The 18,718-nt window shown below is 61.1% G+C and overlaps 1 protein-coding gene across 1 annotated transcript; it reads right to left on the bottom strand.

Moving 5' to 3' along the window:
- Nucleotides 1–1,301: 1,301 nt before the first annotated feature.
- CLIC2 (CLIC family member 2) lies at nt 1,302–17,504 on the bottom strand. Its single transcript, XM_075941276.2, has 6 exons — nt 16,982–17,504; nt 11,838–11,947; nt 9,384–9,509; nt 5,626–5,732; nt 4,619–4,800; nt 1,302–2,928 (listed from the first exon to the last, which is right to left on the bottom strand). The coding sequence occupies exons 1-6, from the start codon at nt 17,036–17,038 to the stop codon at nt 2,767–2,769; spliced, it is 744 nt and encodes a 247-aa protein (XP_075797391.2). The 5' UTR covers nt 17,039–17,504; the 3' UTR covers nt 1,302–2,766.
- Nucleotides 17,505–18,718: the final 1,214 nt, after the last annotated feature.

The following is an 18,718-nucleotide window of genomic DNA, read 5'->3' as shown; positions in this document are numbered from 1 at the left end:
GGGGCAGAGCCGGGGAGGGCTGCCAACCCGTCCTGACGTCGGGTGTAACCAGAGCCTGCTACGCTGGCAGTTTAACATCTCTGCTAGAGCCTGCAGCAGGAACGTGGGACTGGCGCGTGTGACGCGTTCTCCGCAACAGCCTCACTCGCCCCCGTTCCTTTCTCTTGTTAATGAGCTTTCGATTTTAGGTTCTACAGGACGGGCCCAGCGGGCTCTTGTGGGTGAGATCTGAAGTGTACATTGACCGGGGATCGGTAGCTGGTTTCTTGGACTGGGAGGACCCGTTGGGGGGAGGTGCGCTGGGTTCTAGAACCCTCCCCTGTGGGCAGGCCCGGGGCTGATTGGGGCGCAGGGAGAGCTGGGGTGTCCGAGGGGTTTGCTCGTGAGGCTTCTGGCTGGCCGGATTGGCAGTTGGAGCGCTCGGTGTCACTGGTTTGTGGCCTATTTGTGAAAGGTCTCCAGTCAGGGCTGTGATGTAGTGGGGGTACCTTGCTGGTTGCTGTGCTGGGCGGTGGGCTGTGGGTGACCCCCACTGGCTGCTGTCTGCAGCACGGCCCAGCAGGGCAGGGGATGAGTCACTATGCAAGGGGGCTCCAAACCTGTCTGACCAGCTACCCCCCAGGGAGCGGAACAATGGGGAGAAGGGGAGTGGAGCCCTGGCTGGGGGCAGGGCTGGAAGTGAGGGAGTTAGGGAGGTTTCTGGCTGGGATCATGGAGGAAGCAGCCTAGGCAACGGGCTGGGATTTAGGGGCCCAGGCTCCCCCATCTCAAGAGGGGCTGAGGCATCCTAGGCCTGCCTTGTTACCAGATTCCATCTGTGCTGTGCTGTATCCTGGAGAAGCAATAAACTCCCTCTGTTCTACTGGCTGGGGGAGTCTGTCCATGCCACTACGGGGGTGCAGGAGACGGGAAAACCCCAACGTGCCATCACAAGGGGCTGTAAGGAACCCTGGTTTTGAGCAATTCGCCGTCAGCAGACGCCCTCAGCGGTGCCCAGGCTTGGCATGATCTGTACGACGCCCCCAGAGAGCCAGGGCCCCACCCTGCTCCTGGGCCTGCCTCCTTCCTATGGCAGGGAGCAACAGCCTGCAGGATGCCCCCGTGGTTGCTAGGGCATTTGGCTTCCCCCATGCTGCACGGGGAGTCCCTGGAGTCCTGGACATGTGACACTGCTCCGTAGAAGAGGGGTGCAGAACAGGTGATGTGTGCCATCCCAGAGCGGGCTGCATTGCAGGGGGGGGCAGGGCCCCTCATCTGTACAGCGTGTTGGGACCAGCCCGCCCCAGGGACAGCACGGCCAGTGGAGGGCGTTATGTTTATTTGAGAAGGGCAATTACTCATCCCTGCCCCACGTTCCCAGCAGGCCCCTCCCCCCCCTTTCCTTGCTTGGCAGCCTTCGGGGGCTCTCAGCATCCCGGGCCGGCGGCCTGGGGCCGGGTGGTGACAGTCGAGTATCACGGGAAACCTGAACCTCGCTCTGAAGCGGCTTGCACGGTGCCTTGTGGTGAAGGGCCGGGGGTGCCGGCCAGGGGCTTCTGCCCCCCCCCCGTGCACACGCGGCTCAGCAGGCTCCGGCAGGACAGTGCATTGCAGAGCGCTGGCGGGGGGTACCAGGCTCCTAGGCTCAGAGCAGGGTAGGAGCCGCGCTGGCACCAATCCGGCGGAGGAGGGGAGCGTGGTCATGCAGTGTCTCCAGCATCCTGCGGGCCCTGCTCGGTGGCCAGTTCACACCAAGGGTGGCGACGCTGGATGGGAGCAGGGTAGGAAGGGGCAGAGCTGGCAAGCCCTGGACAGTCCCTTCCTGCAAGCCTCGGCCAGCGGCCTCCTGGACTCTGCCCCGAGCTGGCAAGGCTGGAGGGAGCAGTGGGAGGGAGGGTGGTTCTGCTTCCTGAGTCGCTCTGTGCTCACGTGGGGCGCCGGGCCGCGCCGGGGCTGCTGGTCAGCAGACGTGGGCCTGGGCGCGCCGGTTTGGCACCATGTGCTGTGCACCCTTCGTTTTAGACGGGAAATGAATTTTGTCCTCCCTGGGTGGCCGGCGGCGGGCACAGCCGGGGCGGGCTGGGGGCCGTTCCACCCGCTGCCCTGCGCGTGCTGCAGCACTAAGGCAGGGCAGGCCCGTGGAAGGCTTTCCACGCTGATCGCGGCTTTGAGCGTGTGACCAGGGCGCTCTGCCGAGGACGGGGGACCTGGCGGAGGAGGAGGGGCAGCTCGGTGCGAGTGCCAGCATGTTGTGGCTTGCAGAGCCGGCCGTGCTGGACACCTGGGTCCCAGCCCCCAGCCACCCCAGCCTTGCACCCCGGGCCGCCGAGCCTCCGAAGCAAGTGGATGGCGCGTCTCCAGAGCCTCGCCGAGAGGCCCCAACCCGCCGGCGCAGTGGGGTTCTCGTCACATGCCTTCCAGACGCCTTGGGCTCAGCGCGTGTCCGTGCCCCGCGTCACACGGGCCAGCTGACCCCGTGGCTGGGCTGTAGGACCTCCCTCCGCTCCACCAGGCAGGCGCCGGGGTCCCACTCGCAGGCTGGGAGCCCTCGCCTCTCGGGAGGGGGAAGCAGCTGCCTCCCGGGGCCGTGTCCACGCGGGCGCAGCCACAGCAGGCGCGGAGATGCAGCAGCCGGAAGCGCGGGGCTGGTTTCTGACAGGCTGTTCCTAGCACACCGGAAAGGTTCCGCCAGGTGCCAGGACCGGGCTGTGCTCCTGGCCTGGCCATGCAGAAGGCGGCAGCTCTCCAGCAGAAAGGGGCGCCAGCCAGCGGCTCGCTTGGCTGCCCCTAGGTCATCTTCTTGGCTACGCTGGCGTAGGTGCGCTCGATCTCCTCGGGGGCGGGGCACGTGTGGCTGAACTCGTCGCGGGAGTAGGCGTTGTGCAGGTAGCGCCAGACGCCCGTCATTTCCGCCGGGATCTCGAAGTCCCGGTACTTCTTGGCAGCAACCTGGGCGGGGGAGAAAACGCTGGTGACTGTTCCTTGGGATCCTGCCCTGCGGAGCTGGAGGCCCCCAGCCTGCGTGCTCGAGGCACTGGTCTGGCCTGCCCCAACTCGGCATTCGCTGCCTAGCCCCGCCAGTGGCTCCTGCGTGAGCTTGGGTAACTCAGCTAATCTCTGTGCCTCCCCAGGAATTGAAATGGGGGGTGTTCGAATTTACGGGGGAGTGTCAGGGCCGATGAGGGGTGACACCGTGAGGGTGAAGGTGGGCTGTATGGCACCATAGTTCACAAAACTGGGGGGGCTGTAGGGGAAATTCAGGGGGTATACGCCCCCAGGGGGGTGTAGGGAAATCCCTGGTTGAGCTATGAGCTGACCAGTCAGCCCCACACCTCTGGAGCTGGCAGTACAGGGACAGGTAGCCGCAGACACCCCTCCCTACCCACAGACACAGGGCTGGGCTAAATGCAGCTACAGGGGAAGTTTAACCTGCTTTTGAGCAGGTACAGAAACCCTCGGTGCTGGCCTCATGTCAAGGAAGATGGTTAAAAGTGGCATTTTGCTTCTGCACAGCAGCGTTCAGGTGTATTGAGCCCACGATCAGCGGGAGCCGAGAGCAGAACCGGGCGCTGGGACTAGCACCCGGCAGCGTTACAAACAGCCTCCGTTCCTGGGCTCCTCTGCAGCATCCTGGTGCCCAGCGCCCCCAGGTCCACGCCCGGGCAGCGGGCTGGGCCGCTCGCTTTGGAAGGCCCGGCTGCCCCCCGCAGGCTGGTCAAGGCAGGCCACAGGCGCAGGTGCAGAAGTCGTGAAACAGGGAAGCCACCGAGCTCCCCAAAACGCCCCCGTCCCTGCTGGCTCCCCGCCCCACAGCTCAGTCTGAGCGTGGCCCAGGCCTGTCCGCGCTTGCTGCACACTGATTCAGAGCTGCAGGAGCAGGGCCTAGGGGGTGCTGCAGCCCCCAGCTTTGGGGCATCCCAGCCACACGGCCCTGCCTCTCAGGGTTCGGGTTGCTGACCCCGCTGTTCCCCGCCTGGGGTTTCCGCCTCTGCCCCGGGTCCCGCTCGGCTGCCGTCCCCATGTTGGGCTCAGCCGCCTGCCACGGGTCCCGCCGGGCTGTTGGCTCTGCCCCCCTGAGAGTAACCTCAGAGCTCCCAGGGAAGAAGGTACCACTGTGCCGGCCTGGCGGGGGACAGGGCCTTGGAGAGCTGGCCACGAAAGAGCCGGGGCCGTGGGGGGGGGGGGGGAGGGTCCCGACAGGTTTCTCTCCAGTGTTTGCCGGGTTAGCTTTAGATCCCTGGAGCAGGGGAACATCCTTCACGCGCCTTGGGGTGAAATGCACCCGTCTGCTGCTCAGCCCCAGCTCAGCCATGTCAGCCTGCCGCTCCAGCCCTCTGTTCAGCTAACCGCCCCTGCGGCGCAGCAGGAGGCCAGCCCAAAGGGGTGACACAGCCAGGCCTGAGTCAGGCCATTGTGAGCAGGACTTGGACGGTGTCTCAGCTGGCTCTGGTCTCTAGCTGGAGGGCCCAGGGCCCTGTGCTGACGGGGGAGGGATTCTCAGACCCTCGGTGCCTAACGGACATTGGTCTCAATTGAGGCCGGAGGCCTAAGTGACTTAGGAGCCCAAGTCCCACTCCCGCAGGCCCTTGCCCTCCCTGGCCTGCCCGGTGAGCCTGGCCCCTGGAGCTCGGGGCTTTACTTTGATGATGTGCAGCTTGGGCAGCAGGTTGCAGTCGGCTAACGTCAGCCTGTTTCCGTCTAGGAACTTGCGGCTGGAAACCGGCACTTCCTCGCGGCTGTCCTGCTCGATCTCCTCGGGGAGTGGGCTGTTCAGGTAGACGTCCAGGCGTCTGAACTCCCTCAGCAAAGCCCTCTCAAAACCTGCCCCCGGGGAGAAGCCACCGTGTCAGAGGAAACCCCGCGCGGTCTCCGCTCTCGCCTGCCAGCGGCACGACGCCCCCGCTCGCGGTAGCGGCTCCCTGGGGCGGAGCGCGCCGTCGGGCCCCGGCGTCAGATAACGCACCTGCCCCAGCGCGTGGGCAGAGCCAGGCTCCCTGCCCCCGCCCAGCAGACAAGGCCGAGGGGCTGAGCCAGACACGCCGGGGGGTTTCCCGCGCGCCCGGGTCAGGGTTTCGGTGGAGTAACTCCGGGATGGAGCCTTTGGCACCTCCCAAAGAGCTCTAGCGGTGGAGCGCCCCGGGGCAGCTGCCACCTCTCGGAGCAGGGGGCTGGGCTGAATGGTGGTAGCCGCCTCCCCAAGCTGGACCCGCGGGCCTGGCGCACGGCCCCGCAGTGTGTGCCAGAACTGTGTGGGAGGTGTGGGGCTCGGCTCGCTGCCGGCACCGCCGGGGCCACGCTCCCCGATGCTGCGCAGCTTCCAGGCGCGGGCAGGACAAGCTACGGCTTGTGAGCCTCCCGGGGGGCTGGCGAGGCCTCTGGCCCGGTGCACAGCGGGGACGCCTGCCCCACCGGATGCCCTCACAAGGAGCAGATCCTGCCGCTAACGCTACTGCTGAGGCACCCTGCCCCCGCCCCCTCTCCCTCCCCCGGAGGCCTGCACCCCCCGGGCACTGACATCCCCACATCCGCGGCCTGAGCGGCTGAGACGCCCTCCCCCGCCCCCGGCTGAGGGGGCTGCTTTGCTCCTCGGCTTTGCCAGCGCCGACTGGCGAGGACAGACACCCGTGCCCGGCCCGGGGCTCTTACTCTCGTTCGCCTCCTTGTGAGGGTTCTTGATGTAGGCCGAGAACTTGGCGAAGATGTCGCTGCCCACGTCGAAGGACTCCTTGTATTTGGGGCTCAGGTGAGGGTACCTCAAACAGATAATTGCAGATAAAAGCAGAATTCACTGCTGCTCTGCTCCACTGGCCGGGGACTCCACCGCCCACACGCCCTGGGCCCTGCCGCGCTCAGCCTCCTCCAGCGTCCTGCCCAGGGGACAGCGGAGCTGGCCCAGGAGGGGATGGGGATCCACGCCCTTTGCGGATCCCAGTCTGCCTCGCACACCCAGCTGCTGGGTTGGGCCCTGCCCTGGCCCTGGCGGGGTTCCCAGACTGAGGGTCTGTCCACACTGCAGCCACAGGGGGACCACAGCCCCTCTAGACAGACCCAAGCTGGCTCTGACCTGGCTAGCTCTGGTTGTAGCACACAAGCCTCCTCCTGCCCCATCCCCAAACCTCTCCCAGCAGGGGGTGGGTCTGCAGCCACACCCAAGCATTGGAGCAGGTTTTCTGTGCGCCGCTCTAAGGAGAGCAGCCTCCTCAGAGCCCACCTGCAGGCCATTAGTGGCCAGGTGGCCGGTTGGCCACTAACAGGCCCCGGAGCTGAGAAAAGGCAGCGCCACTGGCAGCAGGTGCAGCTAGAGAAGGTTCCCCAGGGGATCGGCCTGGCTGAGCTTACCCAAGGGCACCATTCAGGGGGGCTGGGGCCATAGGCCCCCTGCCCAAAGTTTGAATCCCTGGATTTCATACTAGAGGTCTGCTTCAGGATGCAGGCCCGGCTCCAAGGCAGCTTTGCCTTGGGGGCAGGGAGTTTGTTATAAGCAGAGGAAAGGGCAGGTGATCAAGACTAGCAGGCCAGGCGTCCAGTCACTGACGGGTCCTTAGAGCATCGTGAAAGCATTGCTGGGCTTGCCACTTGAAAGACAGGAGAAAACAGAGCGAGGAGTGTTGTGCTGCTGGGATTTGAATTTGGACCAGTCCTGTTCAGCTTCTCAATGTTCTCTGAAAAGGGCGAGGCCACGAGGTGGCAACATTTGCAGATGTGACAAAATTATTCAAAATAGTTAAATCCAAAGCCGACTGCAAAGAGTTACAAATGGATCCCACAGATCTGGGTGACTGGGAAACACTAAGGCAGACAGAATTCAGTGTTGATGAGTGCAAAGTAATGCCCATATTAAAATATAATCCCAACTAGACATACAAAAATGATGGCTCTAAAATCGCTGTTACCACTCAGGGAAGAGATCTTGGAATCCTTATGGCTAATTCACTGAAAACATTCACTCAATGAGCAGTGGCAGTGTAAAAACTAAAAACCTAACAGAATATTGGGAATCTCTAGGTAAGGAACAGATAAGACAGAAAATGTCGTATTACCTCTATATAAAGTCATGGTGTGCCCACATCTTGAATACTGTGTGAGATCTGGTCACCTCATCTGAAAAAAGATCTGTTGGATTTGGAGAAGGCACAGAAAGGGCAACAGAAATGCCGAGGGGTAAGGAATAGCTTCCATATGGGGAGAAATTAACAAGACTGGGTCTTTTCAGCTTGGAAAAGAAATGACTAAAGAGTGGGGGGGGGGGGGGGGATATGTTAGAGGTCTAGAAAATCATGAATGGTGCCGGAAAATAGACTAAGGAAACGTTAGTTACTCCTCACTAACATAACTCAAGAATTAAATTACGTGATTTAATCAAACATGATTCTGGGCAGCATTCACAGGAGTGTTGTGAGCAGGACACGAGAAGTCATTCTTCCGCTCTACTCTGCACTGGTTAGGCCTCAGATGGAGTCTTGTGTCCACTTCTGGGCACCACATTTCAAGAAAGATGTGGAGAAATTGGAGAGGGTCCAGAGAAGAACAACAAAAGTGATGAAAGGTCTAGAGAACATGAGCGATGAGGGAAGGCTGAAGGAATTGGGCTTGTTTAATTTGGAAAGGAGAAGACTGAGAGGGAACATGACAGCAGGTTTCAAGTATCTAAAAGGGTGTCACAAGGAAGAGGGAGAAAAATTGTTCTCCTTGGCCTCTGAGGACAGGACAAGAAGCGAGGGGTTTAAACTGCAGCAGGGGAGGTTTAGGTTGGACATTAGGAAAAAATTCCTGCCTGTCCGGGTGGTTAAACACTGGAATCAATTGCCTGGGGGGGCTGTGGGATCTCCACCCCTGGAGATGTTTAAGAGCAGGTTGGACAACACCTGTCAGGGATGGTCTAGACGGTGCTGGGTCCTGCCATGGGGCAGGGACTGGACTCGACCTCCCATGGTCCCTTCCAGTTCTCGTGTTCTAGGATTCTATTAATCTTTTCTCTGATTCCAGTGCCTTAGCAGCCTTAGAAAGGTGATATGTGTGTGTGGAGGGGGTCGAATGGAATAGCTCCCCCCCAATGTGCCGCTTGGCTCGTACTGAGCATGCTCAGGAACACTGCTGAAGCTGCTATCCTGTCTACCCCCCATCATAGTATGCAGGTCGCCCCTCCCCCCAGTCTGAGTGGCACCCCTGAGCTTTCCCGGCGGGACTGGGCAGACGACGGGCTAGCCCCAGGCGGGCGGCTCTCGACTAGGGCGGGAAGCCTGTTGGAACGATGGCACAGGCCATGGGGAGGCCGTGGGACTCCTGGCCCAGGGCCTGAATTTGTCCCTGGCGCCGATGTGAGGGGCTACGGAGCGTTCCGCTCTTGGCTGGGAGCGGAGCGGCAGGACTGCAGGCACAAGGGGGGCGCTGAGCGGGGCCGCACATACCCCGTCTGCGGGCCGGGGGCTGCCAGGAGGGACAGCAGAGCCTGGCTCATGCTCAGCAGAGGCCTGGGGAAAGGTCTGAGCCTTGTGCGTTGGTGTGTCCCACAGGCGCTGCGGGCATGCTCCCCCAGCCGCGCCTCGGCCGCTAGCTCCCAGGGTCAGGCCCCGCGGCCGGGGCCGCCAGAGGGCTCGACCCCCGCCAAGATCCTGGCCCCCAACGTGTGCCCCGTGTGCTGAGCGCGCTTGCAGCTCTGGCCCCAGGACTCAGCGGGGCTCCCGCCAGCCCGCTGCCAGCAGGCTCGGCCGTGCCTTGTGGCGCGCGTGGCCCGGAGCCGGGCGAGGCCGCGGGGAGTTCTCGGGCAGCCCGGAGCAGGAGACCCAGGCTGGGCGTCTGCTCCCCGTTGCCCACGGAGCCGCTTGGGTTCCGTGCCGAGAGCCCCGCCGGCTAGAGCAGCTGGTGACGGGCCGAGGGAGGAGCCGGCCCGCCCGCTCAGGTGTCTCCTGTTTATCACAGCGGCAGCGGCGCGGGAGCCAAGAGCAACGCATGGTCCCCGCTCGGCTGCGCGCCTAACCCGGGGCTGGAGCGCTCGCGGCCCCTTGCCAAGCAAGCAGAAAACGGTCCAGATCCCTCCCCCGCCCTAGCTGCAGAACTAATGGCAGCTGGTTCCTGGCTCTCCAAAGCCACCCAGCTGCACGCTCTCCCCGCAGCCCCGGCCCCTCTTCGCCTGCAGCCGGAGATCAGCCGGGGAATTTCCTCCCATTGTGTTATCTGCAGGCCAAGCCGCTTCCTCGCTGCTCATAAAGGAGGGGTGGGGGGCGCAACCTCAAACAACCGCCTCCCACGCGGGAAAAGCCCCTCGCGCTTCTTCCCGGGGTGCGGCAGTGCAGGCCTGTTGCTCAGAGCGAGGGCCTGGGGCCCAGGCTTCTGCATTCTGCTCGCTGGGCCACGGCCCGCTCTGCTCTCCTGGCTGCAGGGGGCAAAGAGGAGCTGACAAATACCTCGGCGGCGCCAGCGTCTGCTCCAGGAACTCCTCGATTTTCATGAAGTCTGTTTTCAGCTCCTTGTTGAACAGCAAGAAGGGAGGGTTGGTCCCTGGAGCCAGAGACTTCAGCTCTTCGGGTTTCCTGCAAGGAATCGGTGTTTACAGACACCGGGGCCCCACGCTCATCTCCCCACCATGCGCAGCCACCACGCAGGGCCTGGCGTGGCAGGGCGGAAAGGGACCGAGAGGCCGTAACCTTTGCCCAGCCCTGCCGGGTTTGTCCCGCCTGCTCCTCCAAGCCCCGTGGCGCAGGACGGACTAGTGCGCGGAGCAGGCAGTGCGGAGACAGACTCGGGGCCTGGGCTGTGGAGCCAGAGCCATGGAGGCTCCTGGAGAAAGGGCCAAATTCTCCCCTGAGCATCCAGTGAGCACTGGCCCCTGGGAGCTGTCGGGGGTGGCCCGTGGGAGAAGGGCAGGGTGGCACTGGCCCTTTAAGGGCAAAAGCCCAGCCCTTAGCAAGGGCTGAGGGCCCAGCGGGGGCTGCAGAGAGAAGGGCTCCCGCCCTGGAATGAGAGCAGGAGGCGGAGCAGGGCTGGGGAGACTCTGGCCAAGCAAGGGCCTGAAGCAGCCAGGTGAGGCAAAGGCAGCAGGTCCAGCCCCTTCGCCAGTGGCCATTGCAGATGGCAGTTTGCCCCGAATCTAGCCTGGCAGTGGGTCACTGAGGTAAGGGGGGTACAGGGGAACGGGGTGCCCCTGGGGGGGGAGGGCCCTGGAGTGCACGGTGGAGCACCCCCCCGCCGGAGGGCCGTGTCCTGAGGGGGCGCCGTGGGTCTGGAGACGAGGGGAGAGTGCGAACACGGGGAGACGCCAGCTCGAGGCAATGAGCTAATTCCCAGAGCACCCGGCTGGTGGCGAGTCTGCCCTGTGACATGCAGCCACTTCGGGTTCCCGTCACGGCTCTGGCGCTGCAGGGCCCTCGGCGGCTCTTCCTGGGCACTTGGGCCGTTTGCAGGCAGTGCAGGGGCCTGGCTTTGGGCCCAGACTCCCTGCTGGCAAACCCTGGGTCATAGAATCATAGAATCATAGAATAATAGGACTGGAAGGGACCTCGAGAGGTCATCGAGTCCAGCCCCCCGCCCTCAAGGCAGGATCAAGCTCCGTCTACACCATCCCTGACAGATGTCTATCTAACCTGTTCTTAAATATCTCCAGAGAGGGAGATTCCACCACCTCCCTTGGCAATTTATTCCAATATTTGACCACCCTGACAGTTAGGAATTTTTTCCTAATGTCCAATCTAAACCTCCCCTGCTGCACTTTAAGCCCATTACTCCTTGTCCTGTCCTCAGAAACCAAGAGGAACAATTTTTCTCCTTCCTCCTTGTGACACCCTTTTAGATATTTGAAAACCGCTATCATGTCCCCCCTTAATCTTCTTTTTTCCAAACTAAACAAGCCCAGTTCATGAAGCCTGCTTCATAGGTCATGTTCTCTAGACTTTAATCATTCTTGTCGCTCTTCTTGTACCCTTTCCAATTTCTCCACATCTTTCTTGAAATGTGGCGCCCAGAACTGGACACAGTACTCCAGCTGAGGCCTAACTAGTGCAGAGTAGAGCGGCAGAATGACTTCACGAGTTTTGCTTACAACACACCTGTTGATACAACCTAGAATCATATTTGCTTTTTTTGCAACAGCATCACACTGTTGACTCATATTCAACTTGTGGTCCACTATGACCCCTAGATCCCTTTCCGCCATGCTCCTTCCTAGACAGTCGCTTCCCATCTTGTATGTATGGAACTGATTGTTCCTTCCTAAGTGGAGCACTTTGCATTTCTCCTTATTAAACCTCATCCTGTTTACCTCTGACCATTTCTCTAACTTGCTAAGGTCATTTTGAATTATGTCCCTATCCTCCAAAGAAGTCGCAACCCCACCCAGTTTGGTATCATCTGCAAACTTAATAAGAGTACTCTCTATCCCAATATCTACATCATTGATGAAGATATTGAACAGTACGGGTCCCAAAACAGACCCTTGAGGAACTCCACTTGTTATCCCTTTCCAGCAGGATTTAGAACCGTTAACAACAACTCTCTGACTACGGTTATCCAGCCAATTATGCACCCACCTTATCGTGGCCCTATCTAAGTTATATTTGCCTAGTTTATCAACTGTCATTGCAGGGAGCTCGGCGGCAGGGCGGAGGGAGCGCCAGGGGGGAGAATTTGGCCACTGCTGGGCTGCTAGCAGGGCATGGCCTGCAAGGACACTGGTCAGCTCCATCCATTGCCACGGCCGGCAGCGGGCAGGGGGCCAAGCGTGGGGGGTCTGAAGGGCCGTGCGAAGAGCCAGGAGCCGTGGGGCGCTGGGGTTTGGTTGGTGTGCGCAGCCAAAGGGGAGCGCTGAGTGCCGCCGCGGTGCTGTGTTCGGGAGGGCCCGGTGCCAGGGGTCCCCGGGTCCTTACCGCGTCATGTCCACCGTGGTCACGTTGAATTTCACGCCTTTGAGCCACAGCACCATGAAGAGACGCTGGCAGAAGGGGCAGTTCCCGATGTTCTCGCCGTCCAGGCCCGCCTGTGGGAGGAGACACCAGATGGATCCCCAGCCGGCTCGTGCTGCGCTCGGCTTGGCGCCCGGGCAGGCCAGCACACCAGGCGACTCTGGGGAGGGTCGGTCAAGCCCAGATCCCCCAAGGCACTGAGCCCCTACGTCCCGCTGGGAGCCCAGGGGGGCTAGGCCCAGAGCCTCAAAGGTCCCTTTCTCTCCATTCAGGGCAGCGTTGTGGTGTGATGCGCCGAGAGCTCTCCCCTAAGCCCAGGGCCCGTTTCCAGGCTGTCTCAGTATGAGCCCAGGCTGCAACATTAACCTGGGGGTAGGTTTTCTAAGGGGGCTTGTTAGGGGTCAGGGTCCAGTCCACCCCGTTCCACAGCGACCTGGCGCCTGCCATGCAGAGAGCGGCTCCTGAGTTTGGGGAATCCCTTCCCACAAGGCTGGGCGCCCGGCTGCTCAACATTGCATGGGAAGATGAAGGGGAGGCCCTGGGGAGCCCCGGGCACAGCCAGCCCCGCCCTGGGGAAGGGCCATTCTGGGCAGAGCTCTGCCAGGGATCCAGGCCTCGTGTGCTGATCGCCGGGCAGATCCCACCTCCTGGCGAATGATCCCCACGACGACTCAGCCCCGGACATTGACATACACCAGGTGGGGCGCAAAGTCAGAGGCGGAGGCCTTAGTTCACACCACACCCCGGCCTACAGCGTCATGGGGGACCCACCAGACACGGGACCCCGGGCCGGGCCAGGGAGGCCTTGGAGTCCGACTCCAGCGAACGTGGCAGCAAGCCCCTGAAAGACTGAACATCATCTAGCTCTGGATACCAAGCTTGTTGCCATGGTACCTGAGCGCCTGCCATGCCCCAGTGCTGATCGCCAGCGGAGCGGGGGGCTGCTGGGATCATGACCCAGCACCAGCAGAGTGAGTCGTTTTTAGGCCAGGGCTGTATGGTCCTGTTGCTGGGAGGGGAGCTGGGCCGGAGGGGAAGGCAATACGGAAGCTCTCTGCCTCTTGCAGCCAGATTGGAAAGCCTGTCTCTAGATGGTGGGTTGTCAGGGGCTCTAAGGCAGGAAGTGAGAGAGGGAGGGGAAAGCCAGTGCACTCAGTGCTGGTGGCAGCGGTGGGGGAGGCAGGCACAAAAGGAGGATGGAGTTTGATAATGGATTCGACAGGAAGGGAGGCCCCTTGCTAGCAGGAGCTAAAACTCAAGAGGGAGGGTGTGGGGGGAAATGCACGAATGTTTTCCAGGAGAACAGTAGTTTGTTTTCTTTTCACTGTTCATTGCTGATTTAAAGGGCCAAGGCGTAAATTCCCAGCGGCTCAGATTTTCCATGAGCCAGACAAACAATTCCCCTTGTAAAAACGAAACTCGGTCTTCAGCCAGGGCAACAAAAATGAAGAACATTGCAAGCCTGCTGGGCAAACCCCGGGGCTGCCGTTCCAGACCCAGTTCCAGCCCTCGTTCCCCGGGAAGCCCTGATCAATAAACACAGACAGGCACCTCCGGGCTCTGGATTGAGCAGCCCAGGCCATTGTAGGAGAGCTGGGATGGCTCAGTTCAAGGCAAGGACTCCCAGACTGCGGGCCCTTGTCCATGCTGCCCAGCCGCTGCGGCTCGCCCCTCTCGGCGGGTGCCTGAGGAAACCCACTGGACACCCACCGAGTTCTGCTTGCTGCGTTACAAGGCAGTAGCTGCCGTTTTGCAGACCGCTGGGTGCTGGAAGGCTGGGGAGCTAGGTGGCCTGTCTCGGACCCTTTGCTACCGCAGCGAATCGAACACAAACCCACGTTGTAACAATCTGGCTTTTCTGTGGCCATGCTGGAAGGCCTGTGCTAGGCCTGAACCAGAGCCGCCTTCTGCAGCCAGACTGAAGAGCAGCAGCCGTTACTGTAAGGTCTGGAGTCATAGCCTCACAATTCCATCTAAATTGTATTAAAAAGTGTCACCCCAGGCTGTGAGGAGGGGACGTTGCCCTGACAGCCGCCCACTGTCACCAGGTAAAGAGACAGATCTCAGGATGGGTAAAGAAACGTGAGTCCCACCATTCTGTCTGGCCAGAAACTGCTTCTCCACAGAGGATGGTGTGGAATCCTCCTCCTATGAGCATTGTCACTGCACTGGCCTATTGTTCGACTGTGATCTCGGTCTGGTTTGTAACGGTTTCTGTCTGCTGGATCAGTAATTTTGCCAGGTGTAAATCAATGAAGGTGGTGGGGTAGGATTGGTTAGGTCATTTTGTTAGGATTGGTTAGGAAAATTATACTAAACTAATTGGTGAGGGTCTAGCTAAGCAAGACTCAGGTTTCATTATATAAACCAGGGTTCAAAAAGGAGACCAGGAAGAAGAGGCCCGGAAGTAACAGAAGTAGAAGGAAGGAAGACAAGGCTGGAAGAAGACCAGGAACATGAAGAAGGAGGGGGAAGACCTGGAACAGAAGAACTCACCTCCCAGACACAGCCTAAGACCAGAGAGACTGATATTGCCTGGCCAGCGGGGGAAGTCTGCCTGCCTGTACCAGGATTGGTGAGCACAACCCTGTGCGCTTAGCATGTGCATTCTGCTAGCTTGGGAATTGTCAATCAATAGAGGATAAGGACGTTACTGTGTGAGGCTCTCTCAGTGGCTAAAGATCCTGCAAAACCGGCAGGGAGTTGTGCCCTGAGCCCTAGGAATGGGTGAGGGTGGGTGTGTAAAATCACAGGGTTGCACCTTGAGCCCTAGGAACTGGGTAGAGGTGCGTGTCCCTGCAGTGTGGAAGGGAAAGAGAAATTGGTGCAGGTAACAGTGCGGGCGCTGGCTGATCATGGGAAGCGGAGCGTTTCGGTGCCGGAGGGTGGATCTGGGTGCAGGCCAGGCCACAGAGCGGGAAGTTGTTGCCCACTGATTTCTGGTGCCCTGTTTGCAAGGAGCGAGTGTTCTCCTAATTCCACGGCTGCGAAGCAAGCGGCACTGCAAGGATGGCACACGCCAAGGCTGAATGGGCGTGAGGACCGACTTAGTGGCAGCCGCAGATGTGATCCCCAGGGCAAGCAGCTTCCTCGGCCATCTCTGCTAACCTGGCCCATGAGACACCCAGAGAGTCTCAGTGCCCAGAGCTGCCCCCCTGCCCTGCTCACATGCAGTCCCCCCGCAAGCAGAGACAAGCTTCCCTGCAGCTCCCTGACAGCATGGAGTGGCTCAGAAGACAGGGAGGCCAGCTGCAGTGGGGCACAGGAGTGTGACCAAGCCCAGTGAGTTGCAGGGAAGACTCGCCCAGGGCCATGCCAGGGGCTGGCGCTGACTGTGTTGGCAGGCCTGGCACACCCGCACAGGCCTCGGGAACAGAAAGAGCGGCCACAGCGCGGATCTCCCCGTCTGCGGGTGCAGGCGTTGCAAGGAGGAAAAGCCAGGCCAAGCCGCTCTCGGTGGAGTGCCGGGAACTGCCCCTCTGGGAACGTTAGCAGAGGCGGGTGATCGGGCAGCGGCCTCGTCCCAGCCATGCCCTATGGGCCAATGAGCAGAGCAGGCACCAAGAACCCAGGCCTGTGAGCGGCTTGGAGCCAGGCTGCTCAGCGCCTCCCGGGATTCCTCTCCCCCTCCCAGCCCAAAGCAGGGGCAGGATTTAGGGCCAGATTCTCTGATTCTGAGGCCTCTCCAGTGTTCGCCCGGGAGCAGGATCTGGCTCTGAGCGGAGCCGGGTCCCTACAGCTGCCACTGGGGCCCGTGCGTGTCCGCGCCCCTTTGGACAGGCCCTGCTTCATCAGTGCTGCCTGCCGGGACAGTTAAACACGGGGAGGCGGCTCGTTTACCCCGAACGGCTTTCTGCTGCTAGCGTGGGGGAGCGTTGGGGAAGTACAGAGCAGGCCTTTGTTTTCGGTTCCCCGTCTCTGAGAAAAGCCCCTTGGCTCCCATGCAGTTTTGAAACCATCTTGTGTGTCATTTTCCTGCCTCTCCCTAAGGCGGGGAGGGACCAGCAGGGGCCCAACAGCATCGGCAAAACTCCCTGGGCCAACCGCTCTGACCAAAGGAAAGACCATCACTGGCCTGGCTCTCGGCAAGCGGCTCGGCTCGGCCGCGCTGGCCCGGGCAGTGAGAGCTGAGGGCCAGATACTCTCGTCTACCCGGGCCCTGAGGAGCTTGCTTGTGGGCCGCCATGCACCGCCACCAGGAGCGCAGACCCCGCGCCCCGGCATTAGCCTGGGCCTGCGGCGCCCTCTGCTACTTGCTGTGGGCAGAGTCGGTGTAACCGCTGGAGAGTAAAACCTGCTGGCTCATTTCAAGGCACCATCGCAACTGTTTGCTGCCTGAAATCTGGAGCATCTGCTGTTTGTGTCAAAACGCCCCAGACGAGCTCCCGTGTGGCTCTGTGCCTGGGAGGGCGTATCAATGTAACACGCCAGGTCAGGGGATTCAGTGGCAGGCAAGCGCTCTGCAGTCATTTGGAAATTCAGGCTCTCAGGTTTGTTTGCTGCTTTCTGCAGTTTTCTTACGAATGTTTTGAAGAGGGGAGTTGAAATGTCCTGAAGGAAACGGCTTCCAAAGCACTTAACGGAGAGGAGAACGGCCTTCCACCGCAGTGCGGACACACGCAGAGGAAAAGAGAGCCTGGCTTGCAACCAGAGCGTTGAGAGAAGCTGGCTTTGACTGTCTGTGTTCTGGTTTAGGATCTCCTCTGGCTAGGGCCATGCCGCAGCAGGGTCTGTAAGGCACATGCCTGTCCGAGCTATGTCAGCCTAGCACAGCAACACACCACAGGAACTGGATCCCGTGATAGCTTTCTAGCCCACCGGTTCCTTTGGCACTAACTAGGAGGGTGCCCAGAACTCGGAGAGCCGAGGCTGGGAATTCCCCCACAGGCCTGACACATTTTATTTCCAGCCACTGTGCACACGCCCGTAGACGCGGGTCTGTCTGCCCGTATGTGCCACTCACAGCTGCGGATGGGACAGTCCCTGCGCTCGGCAATGCTACAGCACTTGCCAGAACCCCTGCGGGTAACTTCGTCTAGGAGCCGCGCGTTCAATGGGGCGCTGTCCTGCCCGCGGCGAGCCCGGCACGCGGAGTCTCTGGAACTTACCTTCACAAAAAGCTCAATTTCGGGCTCCCTCCGAGGGCCGTGCCGCTGGCTGGCCATCCTCCCTGCTGTGCGCACTGCTGGCTGCACACGCTGCTCCGCTCCGAGTGCAGGCAGGCAGCGACCAGCGAAGCAGCCCCCAATGAAGACACCCCAAGCCCTGCGCTAGCACCACTCGGCCATGGGCAGTTCTGTCGCAGGCCTTTTCCTTCCTCCTCCTGACTTCTGAACTGAGGAGGAGCGCGAGGGGTGTGCGGCGACTGCTGGGGCGGGAGTATTTCCCCAGGGGCCTCCCTGCGGTGACTCAGCCTCCCGTGTATCGGAGAGCATGCACGAGGTCCCCGCCAGCTATCGAGCAGGCCAGCTGCTGCCCTGGGCGCCCTCAGCTGTGGGCTCACGTCCCAGAAAAGGCCCTTTCTCTTGGGTTCCTGCAGGCGCCTCCCAATCACAGGAAACGGGGTGGAAGTGCCTTGTGCCGCATCAGTTGGAGCCGTCACTTCTCCCGTTCTCCTGTCAGGAGGCAAAAAGTCCCGACTCCAAAGCACGTCCCTCCCCGCCCACAGAAAGGGTGAGGCCAGGCCAGATTGCCACGAGCTCTGCCTTAGACGCTGGCAGCTCTGCTCGCGATCCCTCCCGCCCGCTGCGCAAAGCCCCCGAGTGCCAGGGCAGGGTCTGAGCCGCCTCCCTCCGGCCTCTCGCTGTTGTGGGTTGAGCAGAACCCGAATCTGAGCAGCCCCCAACTCGGTGGGAGTTTCCGCTCCAGTCCCGTGTCTCTGGCTCAGCCCTTGTCTGGAGCGAGTTGGGGGCAGCGTGGCAGGGAGAGCTGGGGGCTGCCTGCTCCACCCACGTGCCGCTCGCTCAGAGGGCTGCTTGGTGAAGAGGGCCTTGGGCAGGTCCGGCCAGGGACTGAGGAGAAGCTGGAGAATTTCACTCTGCCCCGTGCCCTGCCCGTTGCTGACTGGGGGCTGCTGGGCCCAATGGAAAACCCTGCAAATCGATCAGCTCTTCAGATGCAAACCCAGAGCGGGAGGAGGGCTCCGTGTCTCTGGCTCTGCGGCCCCAAAGGCCAGTGGGGTGGGGGTGGGGGGCGCAGGAGCAGGGGGCGTGGCTGAACTGGGCCTTAGTGGGGAATCTCTGTCCGACTCAGCCGAAGAGCCTAGTTCTGGAGCTAAAGCCGCCTCAGGAGCCAGCTCGCTTTTGCTCCAGAAGGGAAGGGCCATGAGTGTGTCATTATCGGTGGCTGCTGCCACCCCTCCCTAGGGAACCCGTCCCAGTGCGTCACCACCCTCCTGGGGAACCAGCTTTTCCTAGGACTTCCCGCCATTGCACCTGGACCAGTGCTCCGCGCTCTGCCGTGTCACCGCTGAGACCAGCCTGGCTCCCTCCCCTCTGGAACCCCCCTGCAGGGAGCTGGAGGCTGCTCTCAAATCCCCCTCACGCTTCTCTTCTGCAGACCAACAAACCCAAATCCCTCGGCCTCTCCTCGGAGGTCGTGTATCCACCCCTTAATCATTTTGGTCGCCCTCCACTGGGCCCTCTCCACTGCGTCCACATCCTTTCTGTAGTGGGGGCCCAGAACTGGACCCAATACTCCAGATGTGGCCTCGCCAGAGCCGAATAAAGGGGAACAATCACTTCCCTGGATCTGCTGGCAATGCTCCTCCTAGTTCAGCCCCGGATGCTGCTGGCCTTCTTGGCTACCAGGGCGCAGTTTGGACTCACTTCCGGCTTCTCATGCAC

Source organism: Pelodiscus sinensis, chromosome 13, assembly GCF_052426305.1.
Source record: "Pelodiscus sinensis isolate ZL-2025 chromosome 13, ASM5242630v1, whole genome shotgun sequence".
Classification (NCBI taxonomy): Eukaryota; Metazoa; Chordata; order Testudines; family Trionychidae; genus Pelodiscus; species Pelodiscus sinensis.
The sequence above is the reverse complement of the archived record's forward strand: the minus strand, read 5'-3'. Positions and strand labels throughout refer to the sequence as shown.

Bases quoted from the DNA above. Each gene is read 5' to 3' on its own strand.
- CLIC2 (XM_075941276.2), bottom strand. From the start codon at position 17,038: ATGGCCAGCCAGCGGCACGGCCCTCGGAGGGAGCCCGAAATTGAGCTT. The intron at 9,510-11,837 runs GTAAGGACCCGG...GATTCCTTGCAG, and splicing joins ACCACGGTGGACATGACGCG to GAAACCCGAAGAGCTGAAGT. The intron at 2,929-4,618 runs GTAAAGCCCCGA...TCCCCCGCCCAG, and splicing joins CCAAGCTGCACATCATCAAA to GTTGCTGCCAAGAAGTACCG.